This window comes from Gadus morhua, chromosome 17 (genome assembly GCF_902167405.1).
Source record: "Gadus morhua chromosome 17, gadMor3.0, whole genome shotgun sequence".
In the NCBI taxonomy this organism is placed as follows: domain Eukaryota; kingdom Metazoa; phylum Chordata; class Actinopteri; order Gadiformes; family Gadidae; genus Gadus; species Gadus morhua.
The window spans coordinates 12,861,139-12,880,036 of record NC_044064.1 but is presented as its reverse complement, the minus strand read 5'-3'; the positions used below and the strand labels follow the sequence as shown (position 1 = coordinate 12,880,036).

The following is an 18,898-nucleotide window of genomic DNA, read 5'->3' as shown; positions in this document are numbered from 1 at the left end:
ACACACACACACACACACACACACACACACACACACACACACACACACACACACACACACACACACACACAAAACGAAACAATCCAAGTATAATATATTTATTATTATTATTTTAGATTCATAAATAAAAGTAGAAAAATACTATGCCTAGAAGCTGGAGTAAACTATTCGAATATTCACGTGCACAGAATCAAACTGTGAAGACTTCCTGAATGTTTGATACCATAACTGACATTTTTTTCATAAATTGCACTAAACCGAAAATAAACTAAAAACATATTTTTATGTGTAATGTGTAATAAAAGAGCTGTGCTCAATATTTATCAGGCTTTACATTCGTCATATCAGAGCAAAACATAAACAAACACATACCCTCTCTATTATAAAGAACGACATTATTATGCTTCAAATATACATTTTCTTAAGGCAGCCATATAACATCATTCCACAGTCCAATTGACTATCTAGCAGATGCTTTTACTCAAAGTGACGTTCAGTGAATTCAGATACATGTAGGGAGTAGGTAGGGGTTAAGGCCCAGTCTCACATCTTCGTCCGGCACCTCCGCACTCCAACCGCGCCTCAGAATTGCATTTAAATGACATTATAGCATATTTTTCCCGTGGATATCATGCCTTTACAACATGCGTTTCCCCTTCCCCTAAGGAGAGCATGTATGCAGGCAGCTCCGCGGCGTGGTTCTCCGTCGCTGGGCGGCTCTCACCCGTTGTGGGACGCAGAAGGTGAATTCAGCTTCATGGGAATTCAGCTTCAAGGGGGCATCTTGTCTTGGAGGCCTACAGGCAAGGCTGCAGTCAGTGGGGTCCGAACCCGAAACCTCCTGGCTGGAAGTCGAACCCCCTGACCACTAGTCTATCCCGCTTTCCGGTTTCATGGTGGGAATGTCAAGCCCCACCATCTGATTGGAGGTTCAGCCTATAAGACTCAGTTAATTTCCACGGCCACATAATCACATGATCAGCTGGCAGTGCTGTGATTGGCTGAGGGGAGGACCGGGGAATTTATTAGTTGGTGTTGATGAAGTAAGTGGTGAGTTGACCTTTGCCCTTAACATTAATCACCCCGCGTAGAGTGACCCCGAAGCCTAGAGCCTTGACCACCTCCGCAGTCTCCTCCGTGACCTTCGCCGACCAGGGAGAGAGAGTTTAGCTTAGAGAGAGAGCGAGAGCGCAAGACGACAGACTGAGGTGTAGACAGAGCAACCTATCCTGCTACCTCGTAGGGTTTATGAACACATAATAAATCATACATACAGAGTATTCCATACACTCTCTGACCAGACTAAACTGAAACATATATCTGTAGATGTTACTGTAGAGAGAGAGAGAGAGAGAGAGAGAGAGAGAGAGAGAGAGAGAGAGAGAGAGAGAGAGAGAGAGAGAGAGAGAGAGAGAGAGAGAGAGAGAGAGAGAGAGAGAGAGAGAGAGAGAGGGAGAGAGAGAGAGAGAGAGAGAGGCGTTATAAATGACCTGTATCTTGTTGAGTTCTCCAGTGCTGTCCATTCTGCTGGCCACGTTGACTGCATTGCCCCAAATGTCGTACTGGGGCTTGTGGGCTCCGATCACCCCCGCGATCACTGGCCCATGGTTTATTCCTGCCAGGTCAACACAACACAAGACAGAGACTCAGAGAGTCAGTTGGTTCAGCCCGGGAGGGGTGGCGGAAGACATCATGAGAACATCATTAGCACACAGTGCCAGGTTGACCGTTTTTATTTTGTATTTGAGTGTTTGTTTGTTTGATAGGACCAATAGATACGTGTTCTGACCGATACGCAGTTTGAAGCTGTTGAAGGAGTGTGTGTTGAGCAGCTCCAGCTTGGCCATCAGGGCCATGGCGAACTCAACCATGGAGCGCATGTTGCTGTGAAACATGTCCACCGCCTGCAGGGGGGGGGGAAGATAGCACAACGTTTACCGCATAAAGTAGGTGGCGTTTGATCAGAGCTTGAAAACGTATTCAAAAGAAAAAAGGAAATGCATGTAATCCAACTGAATCTAATTAGTTGAACATTACAGTAAAGTAGACCTTATATTTAACGTGTGACCTAAGATAAATGTTAATGCTAACATATTGATGATGCTGTATCACAATTTATGGCAGTACAAAACCTCCGCCAGCCTACCTTGGGCTTTTCCCCCCCCTGATTGGTTAGGCCGGCGGCGGCCATGTAGGTGCTCCCGATGGTCTTGATCTTCTCCACGCAGCAGAACTTGGGCTTGGACAGCAACTGAGGCGACGGGGAGATGCAGGAGAGGTTGGCGTTGAGTTCTGGTTAATTTCTGTCTAATCTTCAGTAGATGGCAGCGTTCAGCTCTGGTGCCAGGTGAGGTACCTCATCGAAGTCGGAGATGATCTCGTTGAGGAAGCGGATGCACTCCAGCCCGTCTCGGTTCTCCATGCTCTCACTGTAGAACTCTTTGAACTCCGGCACCGAGGCGAACATCACGCACACGCAGTCACACGAACGGCTGTACAGGTCCTGGAGACAACACAGCAAGGAGTACGTAGAACACAACAATAAATAATTGTTGAATAAAAAGGAGAAGACAAAGTGATAGTGCTCATTGTGGTTTAGTACGAATGGCTCGCAGTTGGTTTTAAAAGATTCAATTTTGACAGGATTTTTATTTTGTTATTTTGTTACCGGAACTGACCTATAATTCTCATGTTATAATATATTATACAATATATACTATCACAGCATAACACGTATAAAAATAGAGTTGCATCCCATCCCACTTATTCTGCCATTTTATATTTTTAAATATCACGGTCAGAAAGGACATAATGTTGACCTCATATTGACACTGAGCCCTTCCTTCGATCCTCCACTACCTGTTGTTGGGCTGTGGTTATTAAGGCGTCACCGTGGTTACCTGATTGCATACAGCCTTGCCCATGAAGTAGGAAGCCACGTGCAGCGGCAGGACGTTCTGCAGGAGCAGCTTGTTGACGTTCTCTATGGTCTCCATCTCCTCCTGCTCCGTTCGGAAGCACCGGCCCAGCAGGAACTCTACCCGGCTGGACAGCTCGTCCTGAGGGAGAGACACATAGGGACTCAGTGGGAGAGAGGGAGAGAGAGAGAGAGAGACATAGGGACTCAGTGGGAGAGAGAGAGAGAGAGAGAGAGAGAGAGAGAGAGAGAGAGAGAGAGAGAGAGAGAGAGAGAGAGAGAGAGAGAGAGAGAGAGAGAGAGAGAGAGAGAGACATAGGGACTCAGTGGGAGAGAGAGAGAGAGAGAGAGAGAGAGAGAGAGAGAGAGAGAGAGAGAGAGAGAGAGAGAGAGAGAGAGAGAGAGAGAGAGAGAGAGAGAGAGAGAGAGAGAGAGAGAGAGAGAGAGAGAGAGAGAGACCTTACCTGTCTGATGAGTACAAGACATGTGAAGTAGAACATGACCAGCCAGATTCCTGACATGATCTGAGGGTCCTTCAGTATACCAGGCCTATACATTAACACACACACACACACACACACACACACACACACACACACACACACACACACACACACACACACACACACACACACACACACACACACACACTCGATTACTTTGTGTTAGGTCATATAACATAATGTGTGTGTGTGTGTGTGTGTGTGTGTGTGTGTGTGTGTGTGTGTGTGTGTGTGTGTGTGCGTGCGTGCGTGCGTGCGTGCGTGCGTGCGTGCGTGTGCATGTGTACAGACTCCTACCTGGTGAGGTTGTAGTGCAACGCCACCAGACAGTGAGCCCTCTCTGCGTAGACATGCAGGAAGAGAGCCAGGTAGACCACCACGGCCAGGGTCAGCAGGAACGACTTGAACAGCGCAGACATCCTCACAAACACCACCACCGCCAGCAGCGCAAGGAGGCAGCAGTACAGGTAGTACTGAGAGGGACACAGAGAGACATGGAGGGAGAGGGACAGAGAGACATGGAGGGAGAGGGACAGAGAGACATGGAGGGAGAGGGACAGAGACATGGAGGGAGAGGGACAGAGAGACATGGAGGGAGAGGGACAGAGAGACATGGAGGGAGAGGGACGGAGAGACATGGAGGGAGAGGGCCAGAGAGACATGGAGGGAGAGGGACAGAGAGACATGGAGGGAGAGGGACGGAGAGACATGGAGGGAGAGGGACGGAGAGAGACATGGAGGGAGAGGGACGGAGAGAGACATGGGGGGAGAGGGACAGAGTGACATGGAGGGAGAGGGACAGAGAGACATGGAGGGAGAGGGACAGAGAGACATGGAGGGAGAGGGACAGAGAGACATGGAGGGAGAGGAACAGAGACATGGAGGGAGAGGGACAGAGAGAGACATGGAGGGAGAGGGACAGAGAGACATGGAGGGAGAGGGACGGAGAGAGACATGGAGGGAGAGGGACAGAGAGACATGGAGGGAGAGGGACAGAGAGACATGGAGGGAGAGGGACAGAGAGATGAAGGGAGAGGGACAGAGAGACATGGAGGGAGAGGAACAGAGACATGGAGGGAGAGGGACAGAGAGACATGGAGGGAGAGGGACAGAGAGACATGGAGGGAGAGGGACAGAGAGACATGGAGGGAGAGGGACAGAGACATGGAGGGAGAGGGACAGAGAGAGACATGGAGGGAGAGGGACAGAGAGAGACATGGAGGGAGAGGGACAGAGAGAGACATGGAGGGAGAGGGACAGAGAGACATGGAGGGAGAGGGACAGAGAGACATGGAGGGAGAGGGACAGAGAGACATGGAGGGAGAGGGACACAGAGAGACATGGAGGGAGAGGGACAGAGACATGGAGGGAGAGGGACAGAGAGACATGGAGGGAGAGGGACAGAGAGAGACATGGAGGGAGAGGGACAGAGACATGGAGGGAGAGGGACAGAGACATGGAGGGAGAGGGACAGAGAGATGAAGGTAGAGTTGCATAGAGACAAGGAGATAAAGTAATTAGGGATGTGAATAACTAACAATTTGTCATGGTTGAATAATCGGTGGGTGGTGTTAACGAATGATCGATTAATCGATGTGTGCCGACATTCACAAAGGCAGCCATGGATCATCGGATAGAAATCACTTAATATCTTAAACTCAAAAAAACAACTACCTGCTAAGTAGTTCCAGTCAAATTGTCTGTTGGTATATATATAGAGAAAAAAGATGATAGCCGTTTAGAGACTTTAGATCTTACAACGTAGGTGTGGAGGTTGAGGTCTTGTAGGTCTGGTCTGCTGGTGATAAACTTACAATTATCACCGCTGATGAAGATCTAGGAGAAGACAACAGGGAGGGAGGATATTCACATGCCGAAAGACAGACAGACAGGCAGGAAGGCAGTCAGACAGACAGACAGACAGACAGACAGACAGAGAAGAGACATACTGATAAACTGACAGAGAGATGGACAGACATTGAGACAGACAGACAGGCAGACTGACGGTGACACAGACAGACAGACAGACAGACAGACAGACAGACAGACAGACAGACAGACAGACAGACAGACGGTGACACAGACAGACCGACAGGCCAGGGAGGCAGACAGAGATGAAGACAGACAGGGAGGCAGACTGTCAGAGATACAGACAGACAGAGCGTGACAGACAGACAGGCAGATGGACAGGCAGTCAGGCAGACAGAGAAGAGACATACTGATAAACTGACAGAGAGATGGACAGACATTGAGACAGACAGACAGGCAGACTGACGGTGACACAGACAGACAGACAGACAGACAGACAGACAGACAGACAGACAGACGGTGACACAGACAGCCCGACAGGCCAGGGAGGCAGACAGAGATGAAGACAGACAGGGAGGCAGACTGTCAGAGATACAGACAGACAGAGCGTGACAGACAGACAGGCAGATGGACAGGCAGTCAGGCAGACAGACAGGCAGACAGATATGCATCTCACCATGTTGAGGAAGGCCATGAGGAGGATGACGAGGAGGAAGAGGCTGAGCAGCAGCAGTCGTAGCGCCACCCTGGAGGACAGGCCCCGCCACAGCCCCGAGAACCACTGGATCCCCACCGGCATCTTGGAGCGCCAACGCTGGGACACAAACACACACACACACACACACACAGACACAGACACACACACACACACACACACACACACACACACACACACACACACACACACACACACACACACACACACACACAGACAGACACAGACACAGACACAGACACAGACACACACACACACACACACACACTCACACACACACAGACACACACACATACACACACACAAACACACACACATATGCATACATATACACACACACACACACATACATACACACCCGAATGCACAAACATACACACACATAGTGAAGACATGCATACAAACATACTAACAGCGAACATATATGTGTGACAATAAAATATCCACAAGCATGTACATGTAGCACCTCTTTTATTTATCTAAGCTGATCTCAATCAACTCTAACAAAACTAGAATCTAGTCTGTTATGTAGCCCAGTTGAATGTGATGAGATCTAGTCTTAATCTGCTCTAATTCAATGAACTGTTATCTAATCTAATCGAATGTCCTCATCCTGTTGCAATGTGCTATAAATTAATGGAATGTAATCGAATTGCATTGCACTTCTAAATCAACTCAATGTTATCGCAATCTACTCCAATCCGTTGTCCTGTAATCCCCTCCTCTGTCACCATCGAGGGCGTTCTCCTGTAATCCGGTTTGTACCTCCAGGTATCCTGTGAACACCACGGTCAGCAGCAGGATGACCACAAAGAAGGTGACCCCGTACGACACCGCCATCGCAAAGTTCCTGCAACCAGACGGAGAGTCATGGTCTCAGTACAGAAGACGAGCACACACTGGCTCCCAACCTGGGGGCCGAGAGCCCTTTGGGGTCGGCTGATCTGCATATCGGGTCGCAGAAGAGTGGCCAGGGAGGGGACGTTGGTGGGGTTCTTATGAGATCCCTCCCATACTTGATGATATTAAGATATAAAAAAAGTGCACATTTGGTACATTGTTTTGAGGACTACGTTGACTACTTGAATTCCCATTTAAAGGAATGTTCTGCGATCTCTCTGAACTAGTGGCTGATCCTCCACTTCGTTGTGTTTTGGTCCATTACTAAATGTCAACAGTTTACTGACTTTAAATACACCTAATAAGAATCATGCCTTTTACAGTAGTGGCAAATAGGATAGCTTCCAAAGGGTTAAAATCACATACCTAAAACAAGTTTATAAACACAGGCAAAACCAAGGTCACACACTTTTCTTAGGCACCGGAAATGCATACCTAACATGTTTTCTATTGTATATTGGGAGGTAATGATATGTATTTTCCTCAGTGTTTGCGGAACCAGACACTCCCAAAGAATGTGTGGTAACGCCCGCGGAGGAGATATAGCTATCAGACGATAGGGTGAGGGAGTGAGAGGCTTACAGCTCAGAGACCAGCATCTGGACAGTAAACATAGTGATGAAGATGAAAGCGGAGCATCCCATGGAGTTATGAAGACCAGAGACCTCAGAGAGACGAAACTAACACACACACACACACACACACACACACACACACACACACACACACACACACACACACACACACACACACACACACACACACACACACACACACACACACACACACAAACAGTGCTTTTAGGGGATCATTACAAATAACACCATAATAACACTATAACAATATATTCATAGTGGTAAAAACACAAAGTCTTACCTGTTTCTCAAGCTCAATGTCATTAAACCACAACGTTAGCCAGTTCAGCTTCTTTGTCCTCCTCCTACAAACACACACAACACTTAAAGGTTGATGGTTTGAACCCTATTGTCCACAGTGTCCCTGTAGGCATACTTGAGCAAAATGTGCCGTAACCTGTACTTTCTTCATAATGAACTGTCTTTGTAGTGAAGGTAAATCTCTTTGGACTAAATGACGATACATTTATAAATGACGAAACATTTATGAAAACTTATCTTTATATTAATCTATCCATAATAATGTACCATATATCAACATACAGAGAAATATACTCACTGCCTGAAATTCTATTTCTCATTATTTGATCTTATTTATTGATTATATTGTGTATCTACTCCCGTTCTCTTTGATATTAAATAACCAACCCAAGAGGAACCACAGCAGTAGTAGCAGGCGCTGAACAGAGAGACCTCACCTTGCACACTCCACCGTGTCCAGGGATGCCCGGGCGATTCGGACATCTTCCATCTGCACACTGAGGACCAAAAACAGTTTGAACGAGCTTCATCGAGACCTACCACCCTGTACATTACGAAGTTTGGTTTGGGGTTGATGGTGGAGGGAGGAATTCTTCGTAACCATGGTGGAGCTCTCACCTGACTGGCCCTGTGTTTTCCAGCGGTCCTTCCTTTGAGCAAACATGAAGTGAATTAGTTAATCCACCAAACAGTTAACCAATCACTGAATCAACCAATTAACAAGCAAAGAAATAAATTCCTAACTAATAAGCATTTACTAAGTTATTCTTTATTATAATATCTTACTGTAGATTATTATACACAACAAGTTATGAATAATCCATTATGAGCAATCACAGATAATACACCAAGATCAACATGAACTAATGAACACTGAAGGAGTGGATAGTGCGTGATGAGCAGAACCTGCAGGTCGGGCAGCGCCCGGGTGGCCGACGCCCGGGTGGGCCGGAGGCGGGGCTGGAGGGCGGCGGCCTCAGGGTTGCTGAGGTCGGCGAAGGGGTGGATGGTCTGCCAGGACTGCAGGTACTGGGACATACGCACCGACGCCCGTAGCTTGGTCCCCCTGGCTCCCAGGGAGTTGCTCTGCACAGCCCGGGGAGGGGACGGGGGACGGGGGGGACACAGGGCCATGAGCAGGAGCTAACGCTAACACAGCAAGAGCACGCCGATGGTGGAACTCATGCTCTGTTAGCATGGGACTCTATGTTAGCATGGGACTCTATGTTAGCATGGGACGCTATGTTAGCATGGGACGCTTTGTTAGCATGGGACGCTATGTTAGCATGGGACGCTATGTTAGCATGGGACGCTACGTTAGCATGGGACGCTATGTTAGCATGGGACGCTTTGTTAGCATGGGACGCTATGTTAGCATGGGACGCTATGTTAGCATGGGACGCTATGTTAGCATGGGACGCTTTGTTAGCATGGGACGCTATGTTAGTGTCGGATACTTTGTGAGCATGAGAAGCTAGCCGCTGCCGCTGTTAAACGGGACACTTTTACACAAATAGTCCCCCAAGGAATGTTTACAGAAGAAACGTATCCTTAATTTTCAATTTGCACACTTTAAATTGGTAGTAATTGGTCTCACTCTAGCAGTTAAACAAAATGATTTGTGCTGAAACCCTTCAGGAGGGCCGCAGTGAGGCACAGACACTACTATTGACCTACCTCAAAAGGCCTCCTTGCTTTCCTCTTGTGGGGGTCAGTCACCAGGTAAGTCTTCCTGCCCTGGAGGAGAGCGTCCCTGGCGCCCCCGTCTGTGTCCTCAACTTGGTACATCCCGTTTAAGTGCCTCATGGTTTCCTCAGAGATGTGCACTCGGCTGCAAAATGGAACGGTTCATTTGTTTGAAGATGGTGTAATACCCTCAACATGGCGTTGATAAATTGTCTTAATTATAAAGATAATAATAATAATAAAACAACACTATTATATAATAAGATAAGCAAACATTAAATTGAAAAAAAAGGATGTTAATTTCGTTGACTTTTTTTTATAGGAATATAAATTAAACAGTAAATCTGAATTATTCCATCTGATTCAGCCATTTTTTATCATATAAAACATCTAAACATATTTTGAATATTATATTATTTAGTCAAACGATCGTATATCATCTTACCCAGCAAGTCCTCCCGACTCCATGTGATTGGCCAACGTCACGTCATGTGACCAAACATCATACTGCCACTTCTGTAGGCCAATCACACCGCAGAGCACGTTGCCGGTGTGAACTCCGACCCGCATGCTGATCTCCACCCCGGTGGCCTCGCGTAGCTTACTGCGAGGGAGAGACACAACGGGGAACCTTCATAACGCGGTCGCCCACAGACACCAGGGAAAGTACTGAGGCAGGAGGTGACAGGATGTACAGTAAGAGACACTGTAATCATCATCATTTAAGATATTCACGTCCAAAAGCAGAATATACGATTGTTGGCAGGAGGAAAGATGAGGAGAGAAGAGGAGGATGGTATATATAATATACATAATAGAGTAGAAGAGAGGACAGGACTGGAGAAGGAGAGGAGAGGAGAAGGAGAGATGGAAAGGAAAGGAGAAGAGAGGAGAGGAGTTGAACGGAGGTGAGAGGAGATGATAGGATGAGAGGAAAGGAGAGGAGGAGGAGATAGGGGGCGAGGACAGGAAAGGAAAGGAGAGGAAGGGAAAGGAGAGGAGGAGAAGAAAACAAGTGGAACCCAACCGCAAAGAAGAGGTGATAGACTGGCTTGTGAGCGGTTCATGTTTAGGTGATGGATCAACCCGTGTGGACCGACTACTGATCATGTGTGAGTGAGTGGGGCTGACTTGATGGCGGTGCACATGTCCAGGCCCATCTGAACACAGTTCCTGGCGTGGGAGGACGTGGGGTCCGGCAGACCCGACACACAGTAGTAACAGTCCCCCAGGATCTTGATGCGCAGGCACTCGTTCTTCTACAGAGAGAGAAGCACAAAGGGCAAACCCCCTTTCACAACTCCCTCCTCGAATACATGCGCTTTTCCTCAACTTCATCACGAGTGCGTCTCTGAGAAGCTCTGTGACATCATCGGCCGTACCTTCGCGATGTCATCGAAGCGTCCGAAGAGCTTGTTGAGGACGACCACCAGCTCCTCAGGTGTACAGCTGCTGGACAGCTTGGTGAAGCCCACGATGTCTGCATACAGAATACTACAGGGAGAGAGAGAGAGAGAGAGAGAGAGAGAGAGAGAGAGAGAGAGAGAGAGAGAGAGAGAGAGAGAGAGAGAGAGAGAGAGAGACAAGTTAGCAGAGACACACAGACAGGCAGACAGAAGGCCTAAAGTTAAGTTTCAGCAGCGGCTTAAATATCGACGGTGCAACCCGATGCACTGCACCGGGGCCCAGACGGCGTCAGGGGCCCATGGAGAAAGAAAAAAATATATATCGCCCAGGGCGGCAAATGGGTCGGGGGTGCCCACTGGTGGTGGCGCTCTTAATTAATTAACTAAATTATACGAAACCCTCACCGTAGGACAACGCGCCCCCCCCCCCATTAAACATGTAACTTCTAAATAAAACATGGAACTTCTAAATAAAACATTTAACTTCATAATAAAACATGGATCTTGTCCCTGAAGGACAACTGCCCTTCAGGGATGTCTCTGGCGGATGGCGTTGCCGTAGGTCACCTGACGTCCTTATGCTGGCGGACGTAGAGGCTGTGGAAGTTGTTGGAGGTGTTGGTGTCCCCCTGGCACGCCTCGGGTTTGGACAGGCGCTTCACCACCTCCGTCTTCAGCTCCAGGGCGATGTAGCGCGGCAGCACCGACAGAAGCAGCTGCTCCTATAGCGACACATGCAGAGATACATTTAAAAACTATTTGAAAATGTTAAAAACTATTTAATTTTAGAATGACTACATTAAGAAGAATAACAATGGGGTGTCTGCCAAAATTCTAACAGTCAACCATAGAAACATAAAGAAAGTGTCACAACAACCCTTCAACCATACAGCAAATCAGCAAATCAGCATAAACATAATTCAACAATTCACCAATATTACAATACAACCATTCAAATGCGTAACAATATAACAATACCAAACATGAAACAATTCAAAGCTATAGATAACATCTAGTATGTGCTCTTGGTTTCAGTGTGTGGGCTGGGAGGTGCTGACCTGCTGGTACTTGGTGACCTCCTTCTTGCTGCGTATGCAGCTGAACTCCTCCCTCTTCTGGTTGGAGATCCTCCGGTCGCGTTCCGTCATCCACAGGTGGAACAGCCCCACGCCGTTCACACACACAAACATCACTGCGTTGGCCACCAGCTAGACAGGGAGACGGGAGACGGGAGGGGGGGTGGGGGGGGGGAGGAGGAGGAGGAGGAGGGGAGAGGATAAGAGGGAGAGGAGGAGGCGGGATGTGGAGGTAGAGCAGAGAGGAGAGGAGGGGAGGAGAAAGGAGAGAGGAGAGAGGAGAGAGGAGGGAGGAGGGAGGAGGGAGGAGGGAGGAGGGAGGAGGGAAGGAGAAGAGAGAATACATTTTTAAATATCAACACAGATAATGTCTACATAAGTGACCAACAGCAGAACAGACCAATAGCCTATATTAGTACACGTGAACCTCCTAAGATGTCGCAATTTGATTGGTTCACTACATTGGGCAATATAATAGGCAATATCCATGATTGCGATCTCAAACTTGGGATATTGTTTTCATCGCAAAATGTCGCCTCGTCACGCTAATAAAAACAAATAAACCGCTAATAAAAAACAATAAATCCCGGCCAAAAAGTGTTATCTTGTTTATTTTTGGTGCGTTCACATGTAGTATATACTAAAACAATTATTCACCTCAGGCTCCGTGAGGGAATAGCCTGAGGTGAGTAATTTATATTCACTTCGCCTTCGGCAAGTTATTGTTAATTATGATCAACCAAATAAAAGCTTTGTGTTTTGATTGAATCTTAGACTGTAATTGATTTCCCGGTATAACACTGTTTTTGCTAGATGACGAAATGTCAGCGCAACAAAAAGTAACATTAGAATGTAAGAGGGACTGTGTTTCTGTTCATATAACAGCTTCTGTCTTGTTCCCATTATATTTTTAATTTCCTTAACCTGAACTTTTCGATTTAAACTGTGTCAGGATGGTAGTTGCTGGATGAATCAAATCACACACACACACACACACACACACACACACACACACACACACACACAAACACACACACACACACACACACACACACACACACACACACACACACACACACACACACACACACACACACACACAAACACACACACACACACACACACACACACACACACACACACACACACACACACACACACTCTCCTCACCTGTACTACCAGGTGGGGTGTGTCTGGGCGCTTGACGGACACGTAGGTACTGATGATGATGATGTGCGACAGGCTGGTTGCCGTGCCAACGATGAGGGCCCAGCTCAGCGATAGAGGAAGTACGGTGTACACACTCAGAGAGAGGAAGAGGAAGAACGCCACCTGGAGTTGAGGATGTCGGAGAGGTCACCAGGAAGTAGAGAAGGAGAAGTTACAAAATATATTATGGTTCTGGAAACAAAGAAGAAGAGCATTACCCATAGACTCCTTCCCTGTTTTCCCTCTCTCTCCTTCTCGCCTCTCTCCTTCCCTCCTCCCTCCCTCTCTCCCTCCTTCCCAATCCCCCTCTCTCCTCTCTCTCCCTCCTATCTCTCTCCTCCCCTCCTCCCACTCTCTCCCCCCTCCCTCCCTCTCTCCCTCCATCACTCCCTCTCACCTCTCTCTCCCTCCTATCTCTCTCCTCCGCTCCTCCCACTGTCTCCCCCCTCCCCCCCTCCCTCCCTCCCTCCCTCTCTCCCCCCTCCCTCCGGCCCCTACCTGTTCCCAGGCGAGGACGGGCCCCCCGGTGAAGATGAACACCAGGGCGGTGGTGTAGAGCATGAGCCAGACGGAGAGGGCCAGCGCCCCGCTGCAGCGCCTCACGCTGGCCAGCCAGGGCAGGCACGCCAGCAGGAGGCAGCCCAGACACAGCACCACGCACACCACCGCCAGGGCCCCCACGTGCACGTCCATGATCTATAGGGGGAGGGAGGGGGAGAGAGAGAGAGGGGAAGTTTGAGATGCAAATGTTGCTTTATGACGCTGAATGCAAACGACGTGAGTTAGTTATAGTTACAGTAACTACGGCCACATAAACACACACACCTAATTGTTAATGTAAATGTAACACAAACACACAACAACACCGTGGGTGGCAACCCCGCGCTGTCGCGCCTGGACGAACCACGCCAGCACCCTGAACAGCGCCCTCTCCGTGGACAGGGAGTCCGAGGGAGATACGTGTCGTTCAGCGAGGCTGCGCTAGATCGCGCATCCCACAAACCCGGGCAATCATGGACATTGGAGTCGCATGGCGGAAGGAGACGACAGAGGGTATTTATGGGCCGGGCACGTGCCAGACGGGGGAAGAAACCGAGCTGGAGAGACGCAGTAAGGAAAGAACACACCGTACCGCATTTCACGCCGGAACACTTCCTTCCCCAGGACTGAGCGGGAAAAGCCGCGAGCGAGAACCACGCCGACCTCCCCGACGGACCGGACCCGGAGACGCCTCCCCCCTTTTTTGCCCCATTGAGGAAGAATTTCAGTTTCTTTATGATTTCTTATTTTTGAGCTGCAGGCAATAAACCCGTTGCACCGAGCCCTGTTTGAGCGTTTTCATTCGTGATCCCAACCGCCGACGACCGGGGTTGCCACAGTGGTGGGGAATACAGGCAACGCGATCCCTTGACTAACCCCAAACCGAACCAGGACGCAGCCGGCAGAACAACCCGCAACGAGGGACGAGGAGATTCAGATCCTGAGGAGATGTATGATCCGGATGGCCGAGCAGCTCGGTCGGGAACCTGCTTACCCCGCCCTCATGAAGCGGCTAACCAAGATGGGTCCGGACGACGACGTCGAAGCGAACCTCGAGAGGACCAGTGGGGCCACATCCTAGCGGCCTTCCTGACCGGGGAAGCCCAACGAGCCTACCTGTATCTCACCCCCCTTCAGACGGGGCATTACCCCACGCTCAAGCGGGCCATCCTCGCCCATTATGGACACATCCTCCCAGCCCGGGCACAACTGTACCTTGACTGGACTTACGACCCGCTCGGCTCAGTGAGAAGCCAAATTTCACACCTTGTCTGCCTAAACGAGTGGTGGCTCGCAGAAGGAGATGGACCCCCGTTGCTGGACCGGCTCGTGATAGACCACTGCATCCGATCTCTGCCCCCCTGTGCCAAACACTGGGCCTCCGGGAACCAACCTGGGTCGGTGAACGACCTCGTCGAACTCCTGGAAAACCATCAGGTCAGCCAGTGTCTGTGCGGAGGAACAGTCCCGCCTCCCGGACGGGGGGAGACGCGGACAGAGCGACGCGTACGGACGACGGAGACCCAGCGCTCCCGGGCCCCGCCCATCCGTGCCCCAGCCTACCCAACTCAGACCACGGTGGCCCGGACCAGAGAGGAGGAGCCTGTCTCCGCACCACTTGCTGGTCTCACGAGAGAACCGTATCCCCAAGCCTGCCAGTAGGGGTTGGGCGGCAAGACACCCACACCCTCCTCGACTCAGGGAGCATGGTCACCTTGGTCCGACCCCGTCTGACCGATGGAATTCCCGAAATATCGAGGTGGGCTGCATCCACGGCCAAACCGAGACATATCGCACGGACCGCATCACCGTACAGCCCCCGAAGGGGACCTTCACGGTCCAGGCTGGGATGGACAAGGCGGCCAGTTCGCCGCTGCCCAGCTGGAAGACGACGCCCTCAGAAATGCCTGGGGACACGTGCAGGTCCACGATGGCATATCACGGGACTCATGGGGGGGGGGGGATATTGTATAGAGTAGTACAGAGGGGGGGAGAGGAGGCGGAACAATTGGTCGTTCCAAGGACGTATCTGAGCAAAGTACTCTATATGGCCCACACCCACCTCCTGGGGGCTCATCTGGGGATGGACAAAACTAGGAACAGAATATTGAACAGGTTTTACTGGCCTGGGTGACAAGGACGTGGAGGACTACTGCCGGGCTTGCCCCAAATGTCTACGCACCGCCCCGAGGCCCTCAGTACGGAATCCCCTCATTCCCATGCCATTGATAGAAGTCCCGTTCGACAGACTCGGGTTAGACATTGTAGGCCGCCTTCCCAGAACTAGCCGAGGCCACCGCTACATCTTAGTCATGGAAGACTATGCGACCCGCTACCCAGAGGCTGTTCCTCTGCGCGGCGCCGCAGCCAAGGCATTGGCGAAGGAATTAATGATTTTATTTAGCCGGGTGGGGATAGTCAGGGAGATCCTGACGGATCAGGGCTCGTGTTTTATGTCCCGGGTTTTAAAAGACCTCCTCAGTATGTTGCAGGTCCGCCACCTCCGGACCTCCGTCTACCACCCCCAGACAGACGGACTGGTGGAGAGGTTCAATAAGACCCTGAAAACCATGCTGAAAAAAGGCATGGAAGTAGACGGGAAAAACTGGGACCAGCTGCTTCCACCCGTCCTGTTTGCAATCAGGGAAGTACCCCAGGCCTCCACGGGATACTCACCGTTTGAACTCCTCTACGGTAGACGACCGAGAGGGCTGCTCGACATCGCCCGGGACGCCTGGGAGAGCCAACCTTCCCCCCATCGCACTGTCATCGAGCACGTAGAGCAGGTTCGGGGCCGGATGGCGCAGATTTGGCCTGTGGTCCGGGAGCACCTCGGAAGAGCCCAACAAGCTCAAGCCCTCGTGTACAACAGAGGAGCCCAACTGTGCACCTCCAGGCACTCGTCCTCGTCCCGACCTCAGAATGCAAGTTCCTGACCAAATGTCAGGGGCCCTATGACATAATCGACCGGGTCGGCGACGTCAACTACCGGGTGAGACAACCGGAAAGACGCAAGGCCGTCCAATTATACCACATCAACCTGCCGAAGCGGTGGCAACAACAGACCGCCCCGCGGGACCCAGCTCTCCTGACCCTGGCCGCTCGACTTCCAATCCCTGAGGTTCCAGTGGGGGAGCTGCTGGGCCCAAGCTAATCCCAGGACATGAGGGAAAGCGTACTCCAGCACCTCGACGTCTTCTCTGAGCGACCCGGAAGGACCACAATCGCCAGCCACGACATCTGGACGGAACCGGGAGCCAGAGTCCCGCCTCCGCCCCTACCGGATCCCGGAGGCACGACGCGCCGCCATCAGGGCAGAGGTCGCAAGCATGCTACAGATGGACGGTCCTAGAGGAGTCCCACAGGGCCTGGTGGTTTTGGTCCCCAAACCGGATGGGACACTCAGGTTCTGCAACGACTTCCGTAAATTGAACGAGGTATCGGCCTTCGACGCCTATCCCATGACCCGAATAGTGTAGGTGAACTGATAGAGCGGCTGGGCCCGGCACGGTTCAAATCCACCCTAGACCTGACAAAGGGATACTGGCAGGTCCCCCTCACCCAGCGGGCCAAGGAGAAGACGGCGTTCGCCACACCCGAAGGGCTCTATCAGTACACTGTCCTCCCATTCGGGGTGCATGCGCACCCACGACCTTCCAGCCAATGATGGACCTGGTCCTTCGGGACCACCAGGAATACGCCGTCGCATACATCGACGACGTAGTCATTCACAGCAACACCTGGGACCTACATCTACACCACCACCGAGCCGTCCTGGGAGCGCTCCGGACCGCCGGCCTCACAGCCAACCCTAAAAGTGCCGTCTGAACCAGGAAGAGGCCTCCTATCTGGGCTATCCTGTTAGGTGGGGCTGGGGTAGGGCTGTGCGTTATGGGAAAAATGAATATCCCGATAAATTTTTCTCCATTTCACAATACACGATAAATATCTTGATATTTTGAAATCTCCTTTAAAGGACCCCATGAAATCGCACTTTTACCCTTTACTGTTTTCACTACAATCCATGCAGACTATATACCATTCTTGGTTAACTTCCCAGGTGGTTTCCATCAAAACATATTTTCATGTTAGTGATTAATCACAATTGAGTTGAAATAAGAAAAATAAATTATTCAAACAATGCACAAACTGCAAAAAGATCTTCCAAATTACAAAAAAGGGGCAATATAAAACTGAGCAGCTCAGAAGAGAGAGAGAGAGAGAGAGAGAGAGAGAGAGAGAGAGAGAGAGAGAGAGAGAGAGAGAGAGAGAGAGAGAGAGAGAGAGAGAGAGAGAGAGAGAGAGAGAGAGAGAGAGAGATAAACATTAATAGGCTTATAAACATTAAGGCTGAATCGTCTAAAAATATTTTACACAAATAACTAATTTAGGCAGCATTTTCTTTATATGTAGGCCATTGCAATGAATTAAACTAAAATATTATAAACTCATTTTGATACAATGTGTTACGATACATACAAACAAACACAACACACACACCTTGCACATGGTGGGGATGAGGATGATGATGGTGATGGTGAAGAGCAGGGTGAGCAGCAGCCCGGGCAGTATGGCGGGGGTCTCCTCCAGGCACCGCAGGAAGCCTCGGCTCACCGCCCGGTAGCAGCAGCACAGGCTCACGCTGCGCCCCGACCAGCCGCCGCCGCCCGCCTCCGAGTCCTCGCCGCCCAGGCTGCCATGGTTACACCGGCAGCCCGTCGCCTGGTCCATGCCGCATCGGACGCAGGAGTGGGCCCCCGAGGGCCTCCTGTGCAGCCCTCCCCCGTCGCCATCGTCCTCAGCTCGGGCCCACACGTCTTCTTCATCTCCTTCGTCTTCTATGTCTCTTACGCAATTTCCGGCACTTCCGACAATTTTTCCGTCATTTTCGTCCTTCTCCCTGGAAGCATTGAGGTCGCCCCCGACTTGTGGGGCGACGTCCTCCGACCAATCAGACGCCTGGGCGGAAACCGGGGTTTGGGGCTCCGTGGGCGGAGTCGAGGGCGACGTCGACGACACCTTTGGGTGGGCCTCGCGGGGTTCCGGCGCTAGCGCCGTGCTGGCCACGCCCACCTCTACGGAACTCGCCGAACCAGCGAGCTCCGGGGTGCCGGCGGAGTCGGCCGTGAGGTCCCTTCCTGGCGTGACGACGCCGAGAGGGTCCCGTCCCCCAGAGTTGTCCTGCATGGTTGGGGGGGGGGGGGGGGTGGGGGGGTCTCTCCGTCAGTCTAGGGCGACCAA

At 50.6% G+C, this 18,898-nt stretch overlaps 1 protein-coding gene across 1 annotated transcript in view; it reads right to left on the bottom strand.

The window, feature by feature from the left end:
* Positions 1-82: 82 nt before the first annotated feature.
* Positions 83-18,898, bottom strand: part of LOC115529910 (adenylate cyclase type 4) — a 19,123-nt gene continuing 307 nt past the window's right edge. The window contains 26 exon segments of the mRNA XM_030339057.1: positions 83-1,037; positions 1,039-1,142; positions 1,491-1,615; positions 1,790-1,904; positions 2,147-2,251; positions 2,357-2,503; positions 2,901-3,059; positions 3,382-3,466; positions 3,718-3,893; positions 5,179-5,256; positions 5,906-6,043; positions 6,710-6,794; positions 7,427-7,524; positions 7,721-7,784; positions 8,178-8,237; positions 8,359-8,390; positions 8,647-8,826; positions 9,418-9,571; positions 9,872-10,030; positions 10,558-10,685; positions 10,809-10,920; positions 11,400-11,554; positions 11,891-12,040; positions 13,079-13,240; positions 13,616-13,813; positions 18,158-18,898. The exon segment at positions 18,158-18,898 is cut by the window's right edge and continues 307 nt beyond it. Of these exon segments, the coding sequence (XP_030194917.1) occupies positions 971-1,037; positions 1,039-1,142; positions 1,491-1,615; positions 1,790-1,904; positions 2,147-2,251; positions 2,357-2,503; positions 2,901-3,059; positions 3,382-3,466; positions 3,718-3,893; positions 5,179-5,256; positions 5,906-6,043; positions 6,710-6,794; positions 7,427-7,524; positions 7,721-7,784; positions 8,178-8,237; positions 8,359-8,390; positions 8,647-8,826; positions 9,418-9,571; positions 9,872-10,030; positions 10,558-10,685; positions 10,809-10,920; positions 11,400-11,554; positions 11,891-12,040; positions 13,079-13,240; positions 13,616-13,813; positions 18,158-18,844 (3,723 nt within the window). The 5' untranslated portion in view covers positions 18,845-18,898 and the 3' untranslated portion in view covers positions 83-970.